This window comes from Macaca nemestrina, chromosome 4 (genome assembly GCF_043159975.1).
Source record: "Macaca nemestrina isolate mMacNem1 chromosome 4, mMacNem.hap1, whole genome shotgun sequence".
NCBI lineage: Eukaryota > Metazoa > Chordata > Mammalia > Primates > Cercopithecidae > Macaca > Macaca nemestrina.
In genome coordinates this window covers 173,304,357-173,322,453 of record NC_092128.1, presented here as the reverse complement: position 1 = coordinate 173,322,453, position 18,097 = coordinate 173,304,357, and the positions used below count along the sequence as shown (strand labels likewise).

General features: G+C 36.4%; 1 protein-coding gene and 1 long non-coding RNA gene across 2 annotated transcripts in view; one reads left to right on the top strand and one right to left on the bottom strand.

Moving 5' to 3' along the window:
• Positions 1–2,905: 2,905 nt before the first annotated feature.
• Positions 2,906–3,983, top strand: LOC105472764 (keratin-associated protein 13-2). Its single transcript, XM_011726292.2, has one exon. It carries the CDS (start codon positions 3,100–3,102, stop codon positions 3,625–3,627), a length of 528 nt encoding a protein of 175 aa, XP_011724594.2. The 5' UTR covers positions 2,906–3,099; the 3' UTR covers positions 3,628–3,983.
• A 5,748-nt stretch (positions 3,984–9,731) lies between these two features.
• Positions 9,732–18,097, bottom strand: part of LOC139362986 (uncharacterized) — a 114,323-nt gene continuing 105,957 nt past the window's right edge. Inside the window, exon 6 of the long non-coding RNA XR_011622779.1 lies at positions 9,732–9,819. This is a non-coding gene — a long non-coding RNA (uncharacterized lncRNA). The remainder of the gene's footprint in view (positions 9,820–18,097) is intronic.

Genomic DNA, 18,097 nt, shown 5'->3' with positions numbered 1-18,097 from the left:
CTGGTCTCAAACTCCTGACCTCGTGATCCATCTCCCTCGGCCTCCCAAAGTGCTAGGATTACAGGCGTGAGCCACCGCGCCCGGCCTGCCTGACCTTTTTATTTCAAATGAAAGTCATGGATGATGAGGGTCTGAAGACATAAAAATTGATGAATTTGAAGCAGGAAGAGCTGTAGTGAAGTTAGAGGAGGTGCCAGGGCCTGGAAAAGTCTCAAACAATGAGGCAGGATGACCTCTGAGAAAGCCACAGGCCTGGGTAGACTTGCATGGGGGACTGGGGAAGAGACCATGAACAGGATAGTCTAGGGAGTTCCCATCAAGCCCTTTACTCAGTAGTGGGTCCTTCATAGTGAGCATTAAGGTTTAATAGATACATTTCCCCTTGGGTGAGAATTTTAAAAATAAAATCTAGTGTAAAGCAGCTGTTATGAAGAAGATTCTTGAGTGACCAGACTATAAAAAGGCTCTTCTAGGTCTAGAGAAACCACAAAATTAAAAAGTGAACAGAAAGTAAAAAAGATGTAGGGCAGAATATATGGATTTCTACTATTTCTACTACTGCTTAATATTTGGCTAATTTGAAAGCTTTTGAAGAATCTCTGGAAACATTGCAATAGAAGATTGTCAGTTTAAAACTTCTGCTACATTACTAAGTTAACTTGGAAAAACAATCACTTTTCAAGTAATTCAGATCATAAGCTAGTTGTGGCTACTGTGTACTCTAATGATAGTTTTATTCTTTCTAGTGTGGTTATGCCTAAATTTCTAAAGAGAAAAGAGAAAGAAGAAAGAAAGAGAGAAAGAGAGAAGAGACAGAAAGAGAGAGAGAGGGAGGAAGGGAGGGAGGGAGAGAGAGAGGGAGGGAGGGAAAGAAAAGAAAGAAAAAGAAAAGAGGGAGGGAGGGAAAAAAAGAAAAAGAAAAAGGGGAGGGAGGGAAAGGAAGGAAGGAAGGAAAGAAGGAAGGAAGGGAGAAAAGATTTCAATATCACATTTTCCCTGACATATCAAGATAGTGAATTTTTCCTTCTATACTAACACTTTGCCTATGTGTGTAGAGCATGTAGAGTATTTTATTAGTTCCAGAATCCACTTTTGAACTGTTAAGGTTACTCTAGTTTTGTTTTGCTTTTTCTGCCTTTCAGATGGACACATTTATTAGCATTCGTGAGTTGTTCATTAGCATTTGTACAAAGTGCACAAGTAACTCCTAATAAAAAGTGTTAACCCAATTAGGAATGGGTGGAGGGACTGTTAATTGGAATTGACTTATTCCCAAGTTATTTTAGTGTTTATTCCCAGACATAGGGAGCTGGTCTAGAAAGGCAAGAACTTTTAAATATTAGAAAGTTGTTTTTTTTTTTTTTTTGAGCAGAATCAACATGTAGTAAAAAAAAAAAGAAAAATATCTCTCATTTTAAATGTGTTAAAAGCTGCCATTATAAGGAATCCCACGTGTTGGGAGTGGTGCATACTTTTTAGTAAATTTAATAGGTGTCCATTCATAAAGCGCAGCTTTATTTTACTTCAGTGAATCAGAGTGATGGTTTAAGTATTGCACAAGGGCACTTCATGTGATGCATGCCACACTTTGGATTCTGCATGGGAGAGATAATCATAAAACAAAGTAACTAAGTGCTCTGAAGCAGCATGCTTTGGAATAAAGCAAGTTAATTTTCAGGTAGTTAAGAGGCTCTCTTTTCAATAACAATGGTGAATGCCATTTCCCTTAGTTAAACCAAATAAAATGTCAGATTCAAAAGAAGAAGAATAGGCACAGATAAGAAGCCTTTTCCCCCCATTAATCTAAACATGGATTACCAAGATTCTTTTCTTTTTCTTGGGCTAGGAAGTGAAATATACTTCAAATGTATAAAGATCAGTAAGGCATAGAATTCCCCTGTTGAACACTATTCAATGTGAATATCCTTAGGAAAGGTAAATAAGACTTAGGTTTTTATATGTTAGTATAAATAAGCTTAATAGTTTCTTTTCTGAGACAAGTTAAAGTTGAATTTACTTTTATGTTTGCAAGGTGTTTGCAACTTGACTCTGAATAAGAAAACCATGATTAAAGCTTCAATTTTGCTTCTGTCTTACTGAGAAATTAGGGGAAAGTTAATGAAGCTCTCTGAGAGGTAATTTTTCCATGTATGGGTTGACCAGAGAATGTTTAAAGACCCATATAACTCTAATACTTCAAGTTAAAAGCTTCAGAAAAATGTTAACAATTCCTCAAAGTTTAAGTATAAATTAATAATTGCAGCTAAGAATCTGTTCTTTCATCCAGAAAAGAATAATTGAAAAATAAAACAAAACAAAAAACTATGAGTTGATTTAGAGCATAACCATAGAATAATGCTTGCTATAAGATAGGCTCATCAGAAAATATATGAGAAACTTCGATTTAAAGTCTTACTGAAAAGATTGTGTTTATTGTTTCCTAAGTGAGTGTCATCTAATGTAACCTCTTGTTAAGGAAGATGCCTGGTATGGAGACCCGAGATAATGGTGCACACCTCAATTCTGATCCTGAGTTCTTGAGATACCAGTAAGAGGTTTAACTGACAGATTGCTGAGACTACTGAATCTAGTTAGTATTTGGAGAAATCCACTGTTTCTAGTAACAAGTAATATGCTTGTGTGAAAAAAAAAGGACAAACTATTTTCAGTACTAACCACTTATGCTCCTGATAACTTAATGGAAGTAAAGAAAGAATTTTGTGTGATTCCATATGGTACAATAAGGACTTACTGTACTCAAATAATAAGAGGCAAGATACTCATAAATGTGATGACATATAACATTGAAGGTCAAACCACAGTGAATTCCAGGAAAAAAAAAAAACAACAACAACTGAATGGCTTCCTTCTAAGTGTTCCAGAGTGACTAAAGTACAGCTAAGTATATGAAGATGTGATAAATTAAACAATAACCTAGAGAAGCATTTTTATAATAAAAGGTGAGCAAGGAGGAGGGAGTGTCCAGACAGTAGACACACCCAGGTCTAAGATCATATATAGCTTGTAGTACAGACTATGACATTCAAACTCAGATAATCTTTCCACTATAACTCAACTGAACTCACATCTTCTGTCAACATGTCCTACAACTGCTGCTCTGGAAACTTCTCCTCCCGCTCCTTTGGCAGCTACCTGCGCTACCCAGCCACTTCCTGTGGCTTTTCCTATCCCAGCAACCTGGTCTCCAGCACTGACCTCTGCTCTCCCAGCACCTGCCAGCTGGGTTCCTCTCTCTACAGGGGCCGTCAGGAGACCTGCTGGGAGCCCACCAGCTGCGAGATGTCCTTTGTGGAGTCCAGCCCCTGCCAGACCTCCTGCTACCGCCCCAGAACCTCCTTGCTCTGCAGTCCCTGCCAGACGACTTACTCTGGGTCTCTAGGCTTTGGATCCAGCAGCTGCCGCTCCCTGGGCTATGGATCGAGGAGCTGCTACTCAGTGGGCTGTGGGTCCAGTGGCTTCAGATCCCTGGGTTATGGAGGCTGTGGCTTCCCTCCCCTAGGCTATGGCTCTGGATTCTGCCACCCAACCTACTTGGCTTCTAGGAGCTGCCAGTCTCCTTGTTACAGACCAGCCTATGGATCAATCTTCTGTAGATCAACTTGCTGAATTTCCAGACTTTTAAGCAAAATGCCTCAGTCTCTATGTAGAGCTGTTATCATAGGCTTTTCCAGCAATGTGAGCTAACCCCTCTTACTATAGCTCTTCATCCTTTCTGTGGCATTAAGTACTGGCTGGACAGGCTAGTTCTTTCAGACTGTGAAATTAATGAATGTGCAAAATATAGAGTCAAATGTCTATAATTTTGAAACAAGTGATTCGTTATTACATAAGTTCATCTTATAAAGTATATGGAAGTTCAGTTTTGTTTCACCTAATAAATTCATTTACTGTTGATTTCAATATGTTCTCCTTGTCTTTTATTGGTTTTCAAAGTTTGATTTGTGATCTGTTTTGGGGGCTCCAGGCCCCCAGATGTCTTTTCCTTGGACATCCGTTTCCGTAGGTTATATCGTCAGGCCTAGTGTATGGGGAGATTCTTTGGGCCTTCCACTGCCTAACAGACAGCAAGTGCATGTCTTCTGCCATGAAAACTGGTTGGATTCTTAACAGAATTATTGAGAGTATGCTCATAATGGTGGTGTCTTTTCAAGGAAGACACCTTTTGCTGACAATCATATTTGTTTTTTGTTTACATTTTTAAAACAGTGTTTAGAGTTTGCTCAGAAATGTCAACTAGGCAATTAAATATAAAATGTAAAACATTTGAATAAATCTGAAATATTATGATAGAAAAGGGAAAATAGGAAATGTTAGGTATTGGAGGGCATTATGGTTGTGTTTAAATATAGGAGAAAATGAATTATTCAGTGTGTGTGTGTGTTTGTGTTGTGTGTGTGTGTGAGAGAGAGAGAAGCAGAGAATACAGAAAGACTTAAGGTTTACAACTGTGAGTAATGGAAACAGTTATAGGGGGAAATACTTTGGTTTGTTATAAATGTATATTTATAAATTATAAATTTATAGAACTATTATGACCTGTGTGTTTTCTTTGGGTTATTGAGTTTCTCAGCAAGGAAAAAGGTATTATTTTTCAGTGATTTCTGCATTGAGTGGGAGTTAAAATTAGATTACTTTCAATGTTCTAGATCTTATAACCTCCCTCAGTATCCCTGGAATCCACTGCTCAGCTGTGACAGCATGAATAAAGATAAATATTTGTAGGATGCTATTTACATCTGAGACATAAGAACTTCTCTGTTTATTTTAATTTGAGCAAGTGATTTCTTTCAGAGGCTAAAGGTAGTGTAAAAATTCAGTTAAAACTTTTTCATAAAATATTTAGTAACAACTCTCCATGAATGGGAAAATAACCTTCAAAGATTATGATTTCCTCCAATAATATGTCATGAGCTTTAATTGATTTTTTTTCCCTGACACCTTTCCCTTAAGCTTTTTAAAATTAAATCTGAAAAAAGAGGGTATCTTTTCTCTTATACTGGAGACAATATGGGCTAAGCGTGGAAGTGTGGGAACCACATCCTCTGATTATAGAAATCTGCCCGCCACAGAAACTAGAAGAATAGAGAAGGGAAACACAAGAAGAAGCTCCCGGCAACATGGAAGCCTCTGATTTCCAAGTAACTTAAGCCAGCTGTATTCATCCTTTAAGTCCTTTGATCATATGGGTCAATAAAGTCTTCTTTAGGTTTAAACTAAATAAAATAATTGAAATAAAATAAGACTTCTGGCACTCGCATACAAAGATTTACAATTAATAAAAATGTGTTGTTGGGCCAGGTGCAGTGGCTCATGCCTGTATTCCCAGCACTTTGGGAGGCCGAGGTGGGCGGATCACAAGGTCAGGAGTTTGAGACCAGCTTGGCCAGCATAGTGAAACCCTGACTGTACTAAAAATACAAAAAATTAGCCAGGCGTGGTGGTGGGCACCTGTAATCCCAGCTACTCGGAAGCCTGAGGCAGGAGAATCACTTGAACCTGGGAGGTGGAGGTTGTAGTGAGCCAAGATCGCACCATTGCACTCCAGCCTGGGTGACAGTGTGAGACTCTGACTCAAAAAAAAAAAATTGTGTCATGAAGTGCAGTGCTACTCATTGACGTTGGTGTAAACAGGTAATTAAACATTTTTATTAGACATAAAGGTCCTATGAGTCTGAATTATGCCATTAGCATTGAAGGTGGACTACTAATTCATCTTTAAATAATGTGGAATGAGTATAATGTGGATTATAAAAACCATTTGAGAAAACAAACTCAAAGGGGTCACAGTAGCATGGCCAGTAAGGAAGTCCTGAGAGCTAGAGGCTCATAACTTCAAATGCGGAAGGCACCAGGTCTTGCAAGGAGGGATGAGCACAGAGAAATGTTTAAAATGCAGCAATCCCACGATAGAAGGAAGGGGTGTCCAGTGACATACAGAATCTAGTTCTGTAGTGACTTGAAGAATTTCCTCCATTCTAATGCAATCTTTAAGTGGAATGCAAACTATTGAAACAGGGAGGCAGAGAGTAAAGGAGGAAATTAACATATTAGAATACTTTCAATATTTAAACCTTTCAAAGTATAATGTGAAGATTCAGATTTCAGGGATCAGACAAAATGAATATTCTTTGCCTCTTCTATTTTCTGCATGCGTAATCTTTCCTTAATATCTTATCTCTGCTAATCTCCAACTATTTTTTATTTTCTTCTCTCACCTTTTCTCTTTGCTTTTCTTCTCTTTCTCTTCTTCTCTCTATGATTTTTCACCTTTTATGTACACTCTGCTCCTCTCCACATTCACCCTTTAGGGTGCTGTCAAGTTTAGGCACCTGGTAACTGTGGGTCAATGCCTACATTGTATGATGGTAACAGAGAGTTTAATCGAAGGCTGACTCCCATCATTGGCTAAGAAAAAGCAGAGTGGAAAGGATAAATTGCTTTCAAGCTCATTTATAATTACTCCACTCCTAATGACCTTAATACACCAAGTGACATCAGCTCTTTGTTCTATTCATTAGTAGGATGTGTTATAAGGTTTTTAGCGGGCATTTCTGGGAGATTAATATACGAATACTAAAGTCTGTTCATTAAAGTGAGAAGATGCAGTTATTGATGTATGGAAGCTCTTCTTTTCTAAAGTTCTATTTTATTTTATTTTTATTGATTTAAGGGTACACGTGCAGTTTTGTTGCATGGATATATTATGCAGTGGTGAACTCGGGGCTTTTAGTATATCCATCACCCAGATAGCTTATATTGTCTCTAATAGGTAACTTTTCACCTCTCACCGCTCTCCTACTCTCCCAACTTTTGGAGTCTCCAAAGTCAATTATTCCACTCTGTATATCTAGATATACACATTGTTTAGCTCCCAATCATAAGTGAGAACATGTGGTATTTGACTGTTTCTTAGTCATTTCACTTAGGATAATGGCTTCCATTTCCATCCATTTTGCTGCAAAAGACACAATTTTATTCTTTTTTTATGGCTGAGTAGTATCATATTGCATTTACGTATCACTTTTTAAAATTCAATCATTCATTGATGAACACTTTGGCTGATTCCATGACTTTGCAATCATGAATAGTGTCATGATAAACATACCAGTGCAGGGGTTTTTAATATATGTAACAATTTCTTTTCTTTGTGTAGATACCCAATAGTAGGGATTGCTAGATCAAATGGTAGTTCTATTCTCAGCTCTTTGAGGAATCTTCATACGGTTTTCCATAAAGATTGTACTAATTTACGTTCCCACCAACAGTGTTCCCTTTTCTCTGCATCCTTGCCAACATCTGTTGTTTTTGCTTTTTTAATAACCATTCTTATTACTGTAAGATGGTATCTTAATGTGGTTATAATTTGCATTTCTCTAATGATTAATGATATTGAGAATTTTTCCACATGTTTGTTGGCTGTTCGTATGTCTTCTTTGGAAAAACGTCTCTTCATGTCCTTTGCCCACTTTTTGATAGTGTTATTTTTTTTCTTGTTGAGTTGTTTGAGTTTCTTGTAGATTCTAGATATTAGTTTTTGTTGGATACATAGTTTTCAAACATTTTCTCCCATTCTGTAAGTTGTCTGTTTACTTTGTTGACAATTTCTTTAGGTGTGCAGAAGCTTTTCAGTTTAATTAAGTCCCATTGGTCTATTTTTGTTTTTGTTGCATTAGCTCTTGGGGGTCTTAGTCATAAATTCTTTGCCTATGTAAATGTCTAGAGGAGATTTCCGAGGTTTTCTTCTGGGATTTTTATAGTTTCAGATATTACATTTAAGTTTTTAATCCATTTTGAGTTAATTTCTGTATACAGTGAAGGACATGGATTCAGTTTCATTCTTCTCCATATGACAATCCAGTTTTCTTAGCACCATTTATTGAATAGGGTGTCCTTTCCCTTGTGTATATTTTTGTAGGTATTTAGCTTTATTTCTGTGTTTCTATTCTGATCCATTGATCTATTTGTCTGGTTTTATACAGTACTCTGCTGTTGTGTTTATTGTAGCCTTGCAGTATAATTTTAAATCAAGAAATGTGATGCGCCAGCTTTGTTCTTTTTACTTAGGATTGCTTTGGCTACTGGGGGTCTTCTTTGATTCCACATGAAGTTTAGGCTTCATAATTCTATAAAAATGATGTTATTATTTGATAGGAGTTGCATTGAATCTGTAGGTTGCTTTGGGCAGTAAGGTCATTTTAATGATACTGATTTTGCCAATCTGTGAGTATTAGGATGATCTTCCATTTGTTTGTGTCATCTATGATTTATTTCATTAGTGTTTTATAGTTCTCCTTGTAGAGATCTTTTACCTTCTCAGTTAAATGTATTCCTAGTTATTTTTGTAGCTATTGTAAATGGAATTGAGTTGATGATTTGTTTATCAGCTTGATTGTTATTGAAGAAGATGCAATTACTGATGTAGGAAGTTCTTAATCTAGTAAGGGTGACTATAGAAGTAGTGAGCAAAGTCAAAGAATTAGAAATTGCCCTAAGTTTTTTCTTTTCTTTCATATTTGCCACCTGTCTATTTTAGTATTTGTAGGTATCCCTTTCATCTCCAGTTTGTTTCCTGAATTATACCAGTAATATCATTCCATTCCAACCTCAAATGACTAAAGCCCTTCTCCTCAAATATTAATTGCTTGAGACACTGGTTTTAAGAAATATTAATAGATTGGATACCAAGTTTATATTTATATTATTAATTTGGACTAACCACATTAATCAATTTTGTTTTTATCCTTTGTGAAAGTTTGTTAATATGCTCAAGTGTTTCATGACTTTCCAAAAGAATGAGAGGGAGAATTCTAGTTTTATTCTTCTGAACAGTGGAGTTGAAAGAAACATAACACTGTTTTTCCCAAGTTTCTTTGGGCTAGATAATATTGTAATTTTCAGTCAAACAAATTTTAGTTAAAATCTATACTCAAGTTAATGAGTGATTGCCCTCATTTCAGGTCATTTCTGCAAAGAGACAATATCTAAATTTGCTTCAGATATATATTATCTTTTTGGTACTTTACTGGCAAAATAACCCTAGCCATGTAATTGAAGGGAAAGCTGTTAACACACTCATAATCATAAAAAGAAGTGAATAGTGGCTGATTTTGTGTTTTTTAACAGCTTACTTTTTCTGCTGGGCAAATGACCACAAAGGTTAATGTCTTGACTATAAAATTGATTCCAAAGACTTCACTGTCTGCGTTCTATGGATAGTGTAAGGTGAAGAGGTGCCACTGGCTGTTCATATTCTCCAGCTTATAAACCAAATTTGAAAAATGCTTTAGCTTTGACAATCTTAGGGTAATTTACCATGGTCTATTATTACACTAGAGAGAACAGGAAAAACAGTCAACCACATTTAGTACATCCTTGGGAGCTGCAAACTTCATTCTGGGGAAGATGATGCAGAAATGTTCTCTTAATCAATTGTGAACACATGGAGAGTAGTGTTTTGTACAGAAGCCTACATTTACTGAAGCCATGAGATGGAATTCTACTCAGCAAGGTTTTATTTTGAAATTCTAGACAAGAAAAGAATATGGTTATGGATTCTAAAATGACCTGCCTTTTGTTTAGTTACTCCCTGCTTTCTGTCATTTGCATATTTGCATTAGTACTCTGTGTGGGATAGTCTATTCTTTCCCTCCACTTTCGTCCTTCTTCTGAGGAGTTTTAAGTGCTAAGGAGCTTAATAATAAAGTCACCTCACCTGTGTCATACATTTGGTCCTCAGCGTTTGTTGGCTTTATATCATGGCTTAACAAACACAGAAAGTAGGGATGGATAATGAAATATCTGCAGACAGACAGACAGAACTAGTCTGACTTTTTGGATTTATAACTTTTTGTTAAAATAATTTTTAACAAATTACTTAATATATCTCTATATCTTTATCTGAGAAATGAAAATATTAGTTAAATCATAAGTCTATTACAAGAAATATATATGATAATTATACAGAGTATGAACTTCTAGATTTTGAATTTCTTGAAGGTACTGTGCCTCAGGCATCCTTGTCCATTGCATCTTTGTTCTTCTGAGCACATTCCCCTCGATATATGATTCGCATGCATTTGTCAGTGTTCGTCTCCTTTTAGCAAGCAGGAAGAGCATAGAAGAGACTTTGATCAGCATTACTGAGATTCCCATAGGGCATTGCTATTTCAAGCATAAGCAAATAAATTATTGTTTTTTCAGCTATGGCTAAAAATAAATGTTGTCTAATAAAGTTTACTTGTAACTAAATTAATATATTTGCTCTTCTAAATTTTAACTGATTGTTGTGCTGGATCTGAGTAAAACAGGTAGAAAAACAAACGAGCATCAACCTTTTTTTAAAGTAATCTTTTACCTGTCGAAATACTATTCTGGGCAAACCCCTATTAATTACTGTAGCATATAATGATAGCCACTAAAAAGTTAGAAAAAAAACCAACATTAAACTAGAATGCCACCAGGCACCCATTTGACTACCAGCATAACTAACACATTCTATTCTTGATGGTAACAGATAATCATGAATACACTATGATTTTTTAAAAATTTTTATATTTTTAGATGGTATCCATGCAAGTTTCTTATATGCATATTTTGCATGGTCGTGAAGTCTGAGCTTTTAGTGTATCCATTACCCAAATAGTGAACATCTACTATGATTCTGTTGGGGATACCAAACAAGATGTAGCTTAATGATGGTCTTGAAACTCAAAACGAATGGACACCATAAGTTATCATCTTTGCCAGCTGAACTGATTGGAAAGGCTAGCCTTTCCAATATGGATAGCCACATTGCCCTCAAGTTGCTGAAATCATGTAGAATTGACACTGTCCAAAGGAGTCCTGCCTGTTAATAGGCATATAATTCCTGAGTGACTAAGTGTCTTTGGTAAGTCATAACTTCATTACCAACACTAACAATCTTCCTAAAATGAAAGAAGAGCTAGGATAGTTCTAGTGGAAGGTAAAGAGTTTGTAAGGATCACGCTGCTTAAAAAACAGAGGAGTCGGGGCTGCTAGGTCTGGTAACCAACTGATATCCCAAGTTTTGCCTGGTCTCCCATGCTGTCCTCCAGATAACAGGAGTGCTTGATCATGAGAATGTCATGCTCAAGGTCCCCACTATGGTTTCTGTACTTCCAGGATTTTCTCAGTTTTTGTGCTTTAGAAACATTCCTTAGAAGATTTAAGCATTAAGTTAATAATGTATTTTTTTACCTGCACATTACTCTGCCTGCTGTGAGACTGAACCTATTTAAATTGTCAAAGCATGTAAATCCTGAAGAAACACCATATATATTTATTTATCTGAATTCCCAAGTCTAACACCAGCTATTTGCCTTGTAAACATTATGGAATCTCTCAAAAACTTAATTTCCTTAAATGTAAAAGAGAGACAATGAATGATAGCAATTTGATCATGGGGTTACGATGAGAGGCAAATGATAGGATAAGTGAAGCAGCCGGAAGAATTCCTTAAGTACAGAAATCACTCCATAAATGTTAACTATTATTAGACTATAAATGTATGCAACTTATGGCCAAAAACTAAATGCACATGGGTGCTTCGAGTGAGCCATATACATTGTATTCTTTTATGCACCCTAAAATGAAATATTTATCCTAAACATATCATTTTTTTTGCTGAAAATGTTTTAAACATTTAGAAATTATAAATATTTAGCAGATTTTATACCTTTAAAATGTGTTTAGTATTTAACAACATATATTAGTTGTTTGGCACATTTTAAATGTTTAGAAGCCTCTAAACATTTACACGGTACCCATGTCAATTTCTAAACATTTAACGTATCCACTAGAGTACACAATAGTGTAATTCATTCCCTCTCAAACATCATACCTATGTAAACAAAAGTGTGTTTTACTCTGTTTCCTTTGTATTTTTATCCTGGGTATAACCTAAGTCGCCATTCCCTTAATGCTTTTTTGTATCCATTTTTTAAAATTTATTTTATTCTATGATCCTTCTGGTTAGAACCATTTCTTTGCCATTAATTTCTTGTCCTCACCAATGTATTTTCTTCTCCAGGCCACCACATTCCTATATCTAGGCTCATCTGTAGATGTAATTTCCCCTCTCTCATAATAGGGAAATGTGACTATCTACAACATTACTTGGGAACTTTCTATTTGTTCAGCAATTTTCAATGTGCTTGAAGAAAATACTTCCGTATTTGTTTTACTGCTTATAAACACAGTTCCTAAGGGGCCATTAAAAGTTTCCACACAATAAATTTGAGAGATTACTTTTTTTTTTTTTTTTTTTTGAGACAGAGTCTCACTCTGTGGCCCAGGCTGGAGTGCAGTGGCACGATCTCGGCTCACTGCAACCTCCGCCTCCCGTGTTCAAGCAATTCTCCTGCCTCAGCCTCCAGAGTCGCTGCAATTACAGGCACTCACCACCACACTCGGCTAATTTTTTTTGTATTTCAGTAGAGACAGGGTTTCACCGTGTTGCCCAGGCTGGTCGCAAACTCATGAGCTTGGGCAATCCATCTGCATTGGCCTCCCAAAGTGCTGGGATTACAGGTGTGATCCATCGTGCCCAACGGAGAATACTTTTTTAAAGTATTTGGCCTGAAATTTCTATCTTCTTAACTAATGTAATTTAAGTCCACTTATATAAGGCATTCTGTATCCATCCAACTGGTAAAGAGAGCCAAGTAGAATTATTTTTTAATAAAACTTTTTCAATTTTTGTAGAGCATCGTGATGATTTCTATCTCCTATATTAGTTGTTAGTAAACACAAACACGTGCTTGGCAATATGGCAAACCATATCAGGAATGACTGAGAAAAGAATCACAACAAAATATAAAACTGTAAGCAGGGAGGAGAAAAAGAGCTACATCTCAGCATGCTCTAAGTGATCCTCTCAGTCAAGAATTAAGTCGCCAATGATCGATCCAATTGCTTTGACCATACAACAATCATCTGAAGTCCAAGACTGAGAGTAAAGTGGCTTTTGGTTATAAAATACGGGTATGCATATTTATGATGGTATTAATCTTTTCAGCTGAATTGGACAACACACTAAGGAGATGTTCCTAGGCAAATTGTAGGGCAGAAGAATAATAAAGCTGGGCATTTAAAACCTCATACCCATAGCGTCAGAGCACATAAGCTTCTAGGCAATAAGGTGACATTTAGACACCCTTTGACACTAATAAAAAGTGAATCAGATCCAGCAGTCACACATTAAGCTGCTACACTGGAAACTTCTCTTCCTACTCACTTGGGGAACTCTTGCTCTACTCAGTCTAATCCTGTGTCTCTTCTTACCCCAGCTACTTGGTCCACCCCACTGACCTCTGCTTTCCTAGTCTCCACCAAGACGGGTCTCTCTGTAAGACTCTCAGATGAGCTACTATAAGCCCTCCGGCAGCCATATATTGTGCTTTCTATGACAGGGTGCTTTCTAGGCTATGAATTCAATGAATTCCAGTCTTTAAGTTATAGACCCAGTAGTACCCAAAGCTTGAATTACAGTCCCAGCTTCTTGCCACCCAAACTACTTCTCTACAAGGAAAAGCCTGTCAACTTACTTAGACCAATGTACAGGCGTGGCTTCTACGAATGGGCCTAATGCCTGTTCATACACTGCCAGGAAATGCTGCTGTCCCTCATATTCATCTCCACAAACCCCGTTTTAGGAACTGGCTGACCATAAACTAGTTAGTTTCTCTCAGAGAGAAAGGTTCTGTCACCATTATATGATAAAAAAAAAATCAACATGAAGAAACTACACTAAAAATTTATATCTGAAAATAGAAATTATATATAATAGAAATTAGGGGATATTTCATGTGCTCTTGTTAGTTTACAATGTGACAGAAATGCTATTATTTAATATAGCAATCTTTTAAGGAATTCAAGTATAAACAGTTTTTCCTTGAGCTCGTTTTAGTTATTGGCTTACTGAAGTTGCATGATTTTTACTATGACGAATTACTATTTGGATAACTTGGCTGTTGATTTTGTCAGAAGCAACGTGAAAAGACAGCCCACTTTCTACAAGTAGGGAAAAAATTCCATAGCCTACAATAATTTTTAATCCAAGAATTACTATTTTTCTACATAAAACACTAACAAGGTTCAAAATAATTCAGGATATATAAATGCAAAGGATCTAAGACTATTTAGCTTTGACTAGTAGCTTCAGGGTCTGAGAGAACAGCAAAAGTGATTGAATTTAATGGAGTATGACACACATCTCTAAAGTCACTTATCTTCTATTAACATACTTCCACTCGTTTTCCAGAGAAAGATTAAGACATGCCTCCTTCAGGGATAGGGCTATCTCTCACTCACCTCCCTATCCTCACCTCTCACCACAATGCCTACACTTCACTGCATGCTTGCTGAATTTACTTGAAATGAATCTCTCTAGCTTTCAAATTTCACATTGCTATATTTAAAAAATTGGACAGGATGATTCCATTTAACAAGTGTTTATTTAGTATTCAGACTATAGATGGTATATTATAGCTAAGTTAGGGTGCAAAGGAATAGAAGCAAGTCTGGACCAAGTGGTACTGATTAAGAGGGCAGTTAAGACTCCTCTGAGTTTACTGTTGTAAAACATCCAAGAGGAGGTTAGAGGTCTAGGAACAGGATAAGATAGGAGATATTCAGCAATGATAAAACCAGTAATTATCTAGTTTATCATTAAGTATTTATTGAACAACAATAGTTATTAACTTTGACTACTCTTGAGCTGAGAATTTCATGTCAAATAAGAAAGAACACAGATAGTATTTGCCCCCAACTCAACTTTAGATATTACAATTCAGAAATGTGTCATTCAAAGAGTGGATCATAGATCAGGGTACAGGGTAAAGCAGGTATGTTTGACATATAATTTCCTTAAGCTGAAATTTTTAATCATGCAAGGCTTCTTAAGGAAGGTAGCCATGCATTCATTTGCATATTGATATACACACTTAACTCATGGTCAATTGGTGAACTGTCATGGACTGGTTTGTTTAGTAGCACTGCTGTATTCTAGAAGAGTCTAAGAAATAAATATTTTTTTAAAATTAGAATTAAGTACAGAGATAATTTAAAAATCACAACAGGAGAACCTACTTTATCTTGAGATATAATGTTTTGAGGTGAGAAAAGGCTTAATTATTTTCATCCAGATGAAGAAAAAATGTTCAAGGCAGAGAGAAGCGTGTGTCTTTGGATTAGAAAATAGCTTCAGATACTTTAATGTGGAACAAAGACCAGTGTGTTTGTGAGAAAGAGAAAGAACACTGTATGAACATGAAGTCAGAGACATGAGCAGGGACTCAATTACACAGCTTTACAGATCATATAGAGGATTTGTTTCATCCTCAGTGTATGGTAAATCAATCAGGAAGTTGTAATCAGGAAAGTGATATGACTATATTTCTGTTTTCAGGTCTGGCAGAAAAATGGAAAAGAAAGGAAAGGAAAAAGAAAAGGAAAGGGAAGAAAAAAGGAAAGGAAAAATAAAAGGAAAAGGAAAGGAAAAGGGAAGGAAGGAAGGAAAGAAAGAAGGAAAAGAATGGAAAGAAAGAAAGAGAAAGAGAGAAAGAAAGGAGAAAGAGAAAGAAAGAAAAGAAAAAAGAAAAAATCAGGCAGGAGTGTAGAAGAAAGACTAGAGGAGACATTTTTTAAAAAACAGAGGCAGACAATCTTGACATTATTTTTGGTTGCTCCACCAAGAAAGGAGACTACCTCAGACAAGGACAATGCTTTTCCTCCAGGGCTAATTTTGCTCTCTCCCCTAGGCAATTTTTGGAGACATTCTTAATTGTAATTTTAAGGGGGAGGTGTGCTACTGGCATCTAGTGGGTAGAGGCCAAGAATACTGCCAACTGCCTTACAATGCACAGGATATCTCCCCACAACAAAAAACTATCCAGCCCTAAATGCCCCTGGTACCAAGGGTGAGAAATCCTGAACTACACAGAAAGCAGTAATAGGAGTGAATAAATGTAAGACAGATTTGGGAAAGAAAATGGCCAATGCTCAGGGTAGATTGTGTATGTTAGGAGGATTCTAAATTGTCTGAGTTAAACAACTAGATAGGTGGAAATGCAGTTTACTAATAGGAGACAAAAATATTTCTGCCTCACAAGAGAAGAGCAGAAGTTCAATGTCATACACATAAAAGTTCAACATCCTTATGAAACCTTTAAGTGGAATGGCAAGAAGTACTTGCATATTTAGGTCTAGAATTAAAAAAGAAAAAGACTATACAGACTGGAAAGATAATTTGAATATTTAAATGTCACAGAATATGGATGGTAGTTGAAGCCATGGAAGGGAGGTGTCTCCTCTATAGAGAGAATATGTCCAGAGATCAATACCAAGTCTTAAGGAGTATTATGAAAGAAATTCAACTAATGGTAACAAAGAATTAGTCAAAGTTCGATAGGGGACTAGAACTGTAATCTCATGGAAGTCTATAGATGAACATGATTTAAGGTTAAGGACATAGTCGCCTGTGTTGAATATGGTTAAATGTTCACATGAGATCATCTTAAAAACATACATCATGTTTGGCAGCATTGAGGCTACTGCGGACCATATCAGAGCAATTCCAGAAGAGTTTTAAACCAGACAGAAACAAGATGGTAACTGTATTAGTCCATTTTCATACTGCTATAAATAACTGCCTGAGACTGGGTAATTTAGAAAGGATAGTGGTTTAACTGACTCACAGTTCAGTTTGGCCGAGGAGACCTCAGGAAACTTACAATCACGAAGGGGAAGCAAGGCATCTTCTTCACAAAGCGGCAGGAAGGAGAAGTGCTGAGTGAAAGGGGAAGAGCACCTTATAAAACCATCAAATCTTGTGCTAACTCACTCACTATCACGAGAACAGCATGGGGGAGCTGCCCCCATGATTCAGTTACCTCCACCTGGTAATTCCCTTGACACACGGGTATTACGGGGATTATTGCAATTACAATTCAAAATGAGAATTGGCCAGGGACACAAAGCCTAATCATATCAGTTATTGAAAAGAGAATTAAAAGTGAGGTAGCTGACAAGCTGATTGCATGCCTCTTTAGATAATCCTGATGTAAAATAAGAAGAGCTATATAATTATAGAGAAAATGGCACTATTTAAAATTTTTGGATTGAAGAAGATTGAGCATGGTTATAAGGCTGAGAATAAAAGAACCATTAGAATGAAAGAGAATGAAGCAATTGGAAAGAGAAAGAAAAATAATTGAGGAAGGCCCCAAAGGCAATTTTGCTTGGGGTATGGATTGAGGACAGATATTGAGCATCACTTCAAGCACTGAAATTTGTAAGAGATTTTGATTTTTAAAGTGAACATGTTGATATAGTCAAAGTAAGGGAAATTAAACACTTCAAATGAGACGTATTCAAGAATATGTACAAATATGAGATGCATGCTAGAGGAAATACAAAGTGAAGAGAATATACAATTTCTCTTAAGGTTCATGCATTTGCATCATGTAAAGTGCAAAAGTAATTACAGTTTCTGCAATTACTTTTAATGTCAAAAATCACAATTACTTTTGCACCAGCCTAATGGAAGAAAGAACTGGACTCAGAGCCAGAGACATGTATTCCAATCCCAAGCTCGCAGCTTTTTGACTACATGACATCGTATCCTCAGTTGACAAATTATTATTCTATGATTATAGCTCCTTCAATGGTATGAAGCATTAGTGTGAAATCCACGAAAGCACTTTCAGATCCAAACAGCTTTATAAAAAGGTGACATGAAGTGATGCAAACTATTTTGGCAGAATTTCCTAATTCAGTAAATATATAACCATAATATTTGACCTTTCTCAAAATTTATTTAAATGTGTTTAAATTCTTAGAGAGATGTTTTCTAATTTACTTAATAAAGAAGTGGCTCTTTATATTTAAAACTATTGTATAAAGCTGGGCGCAGTGGCTCATGCCTGTAATCCTAGAACTTCGGGAGGCTGAGGTGGGGAGCCCAGGCGTTTGAGCTCGAGCGTGGGCAACATAGAAAGGCCACATCTCTATTAAAAATTAAAAAAAAAAAAAAGCTAGGCCTGGTGGTGCATGCCTG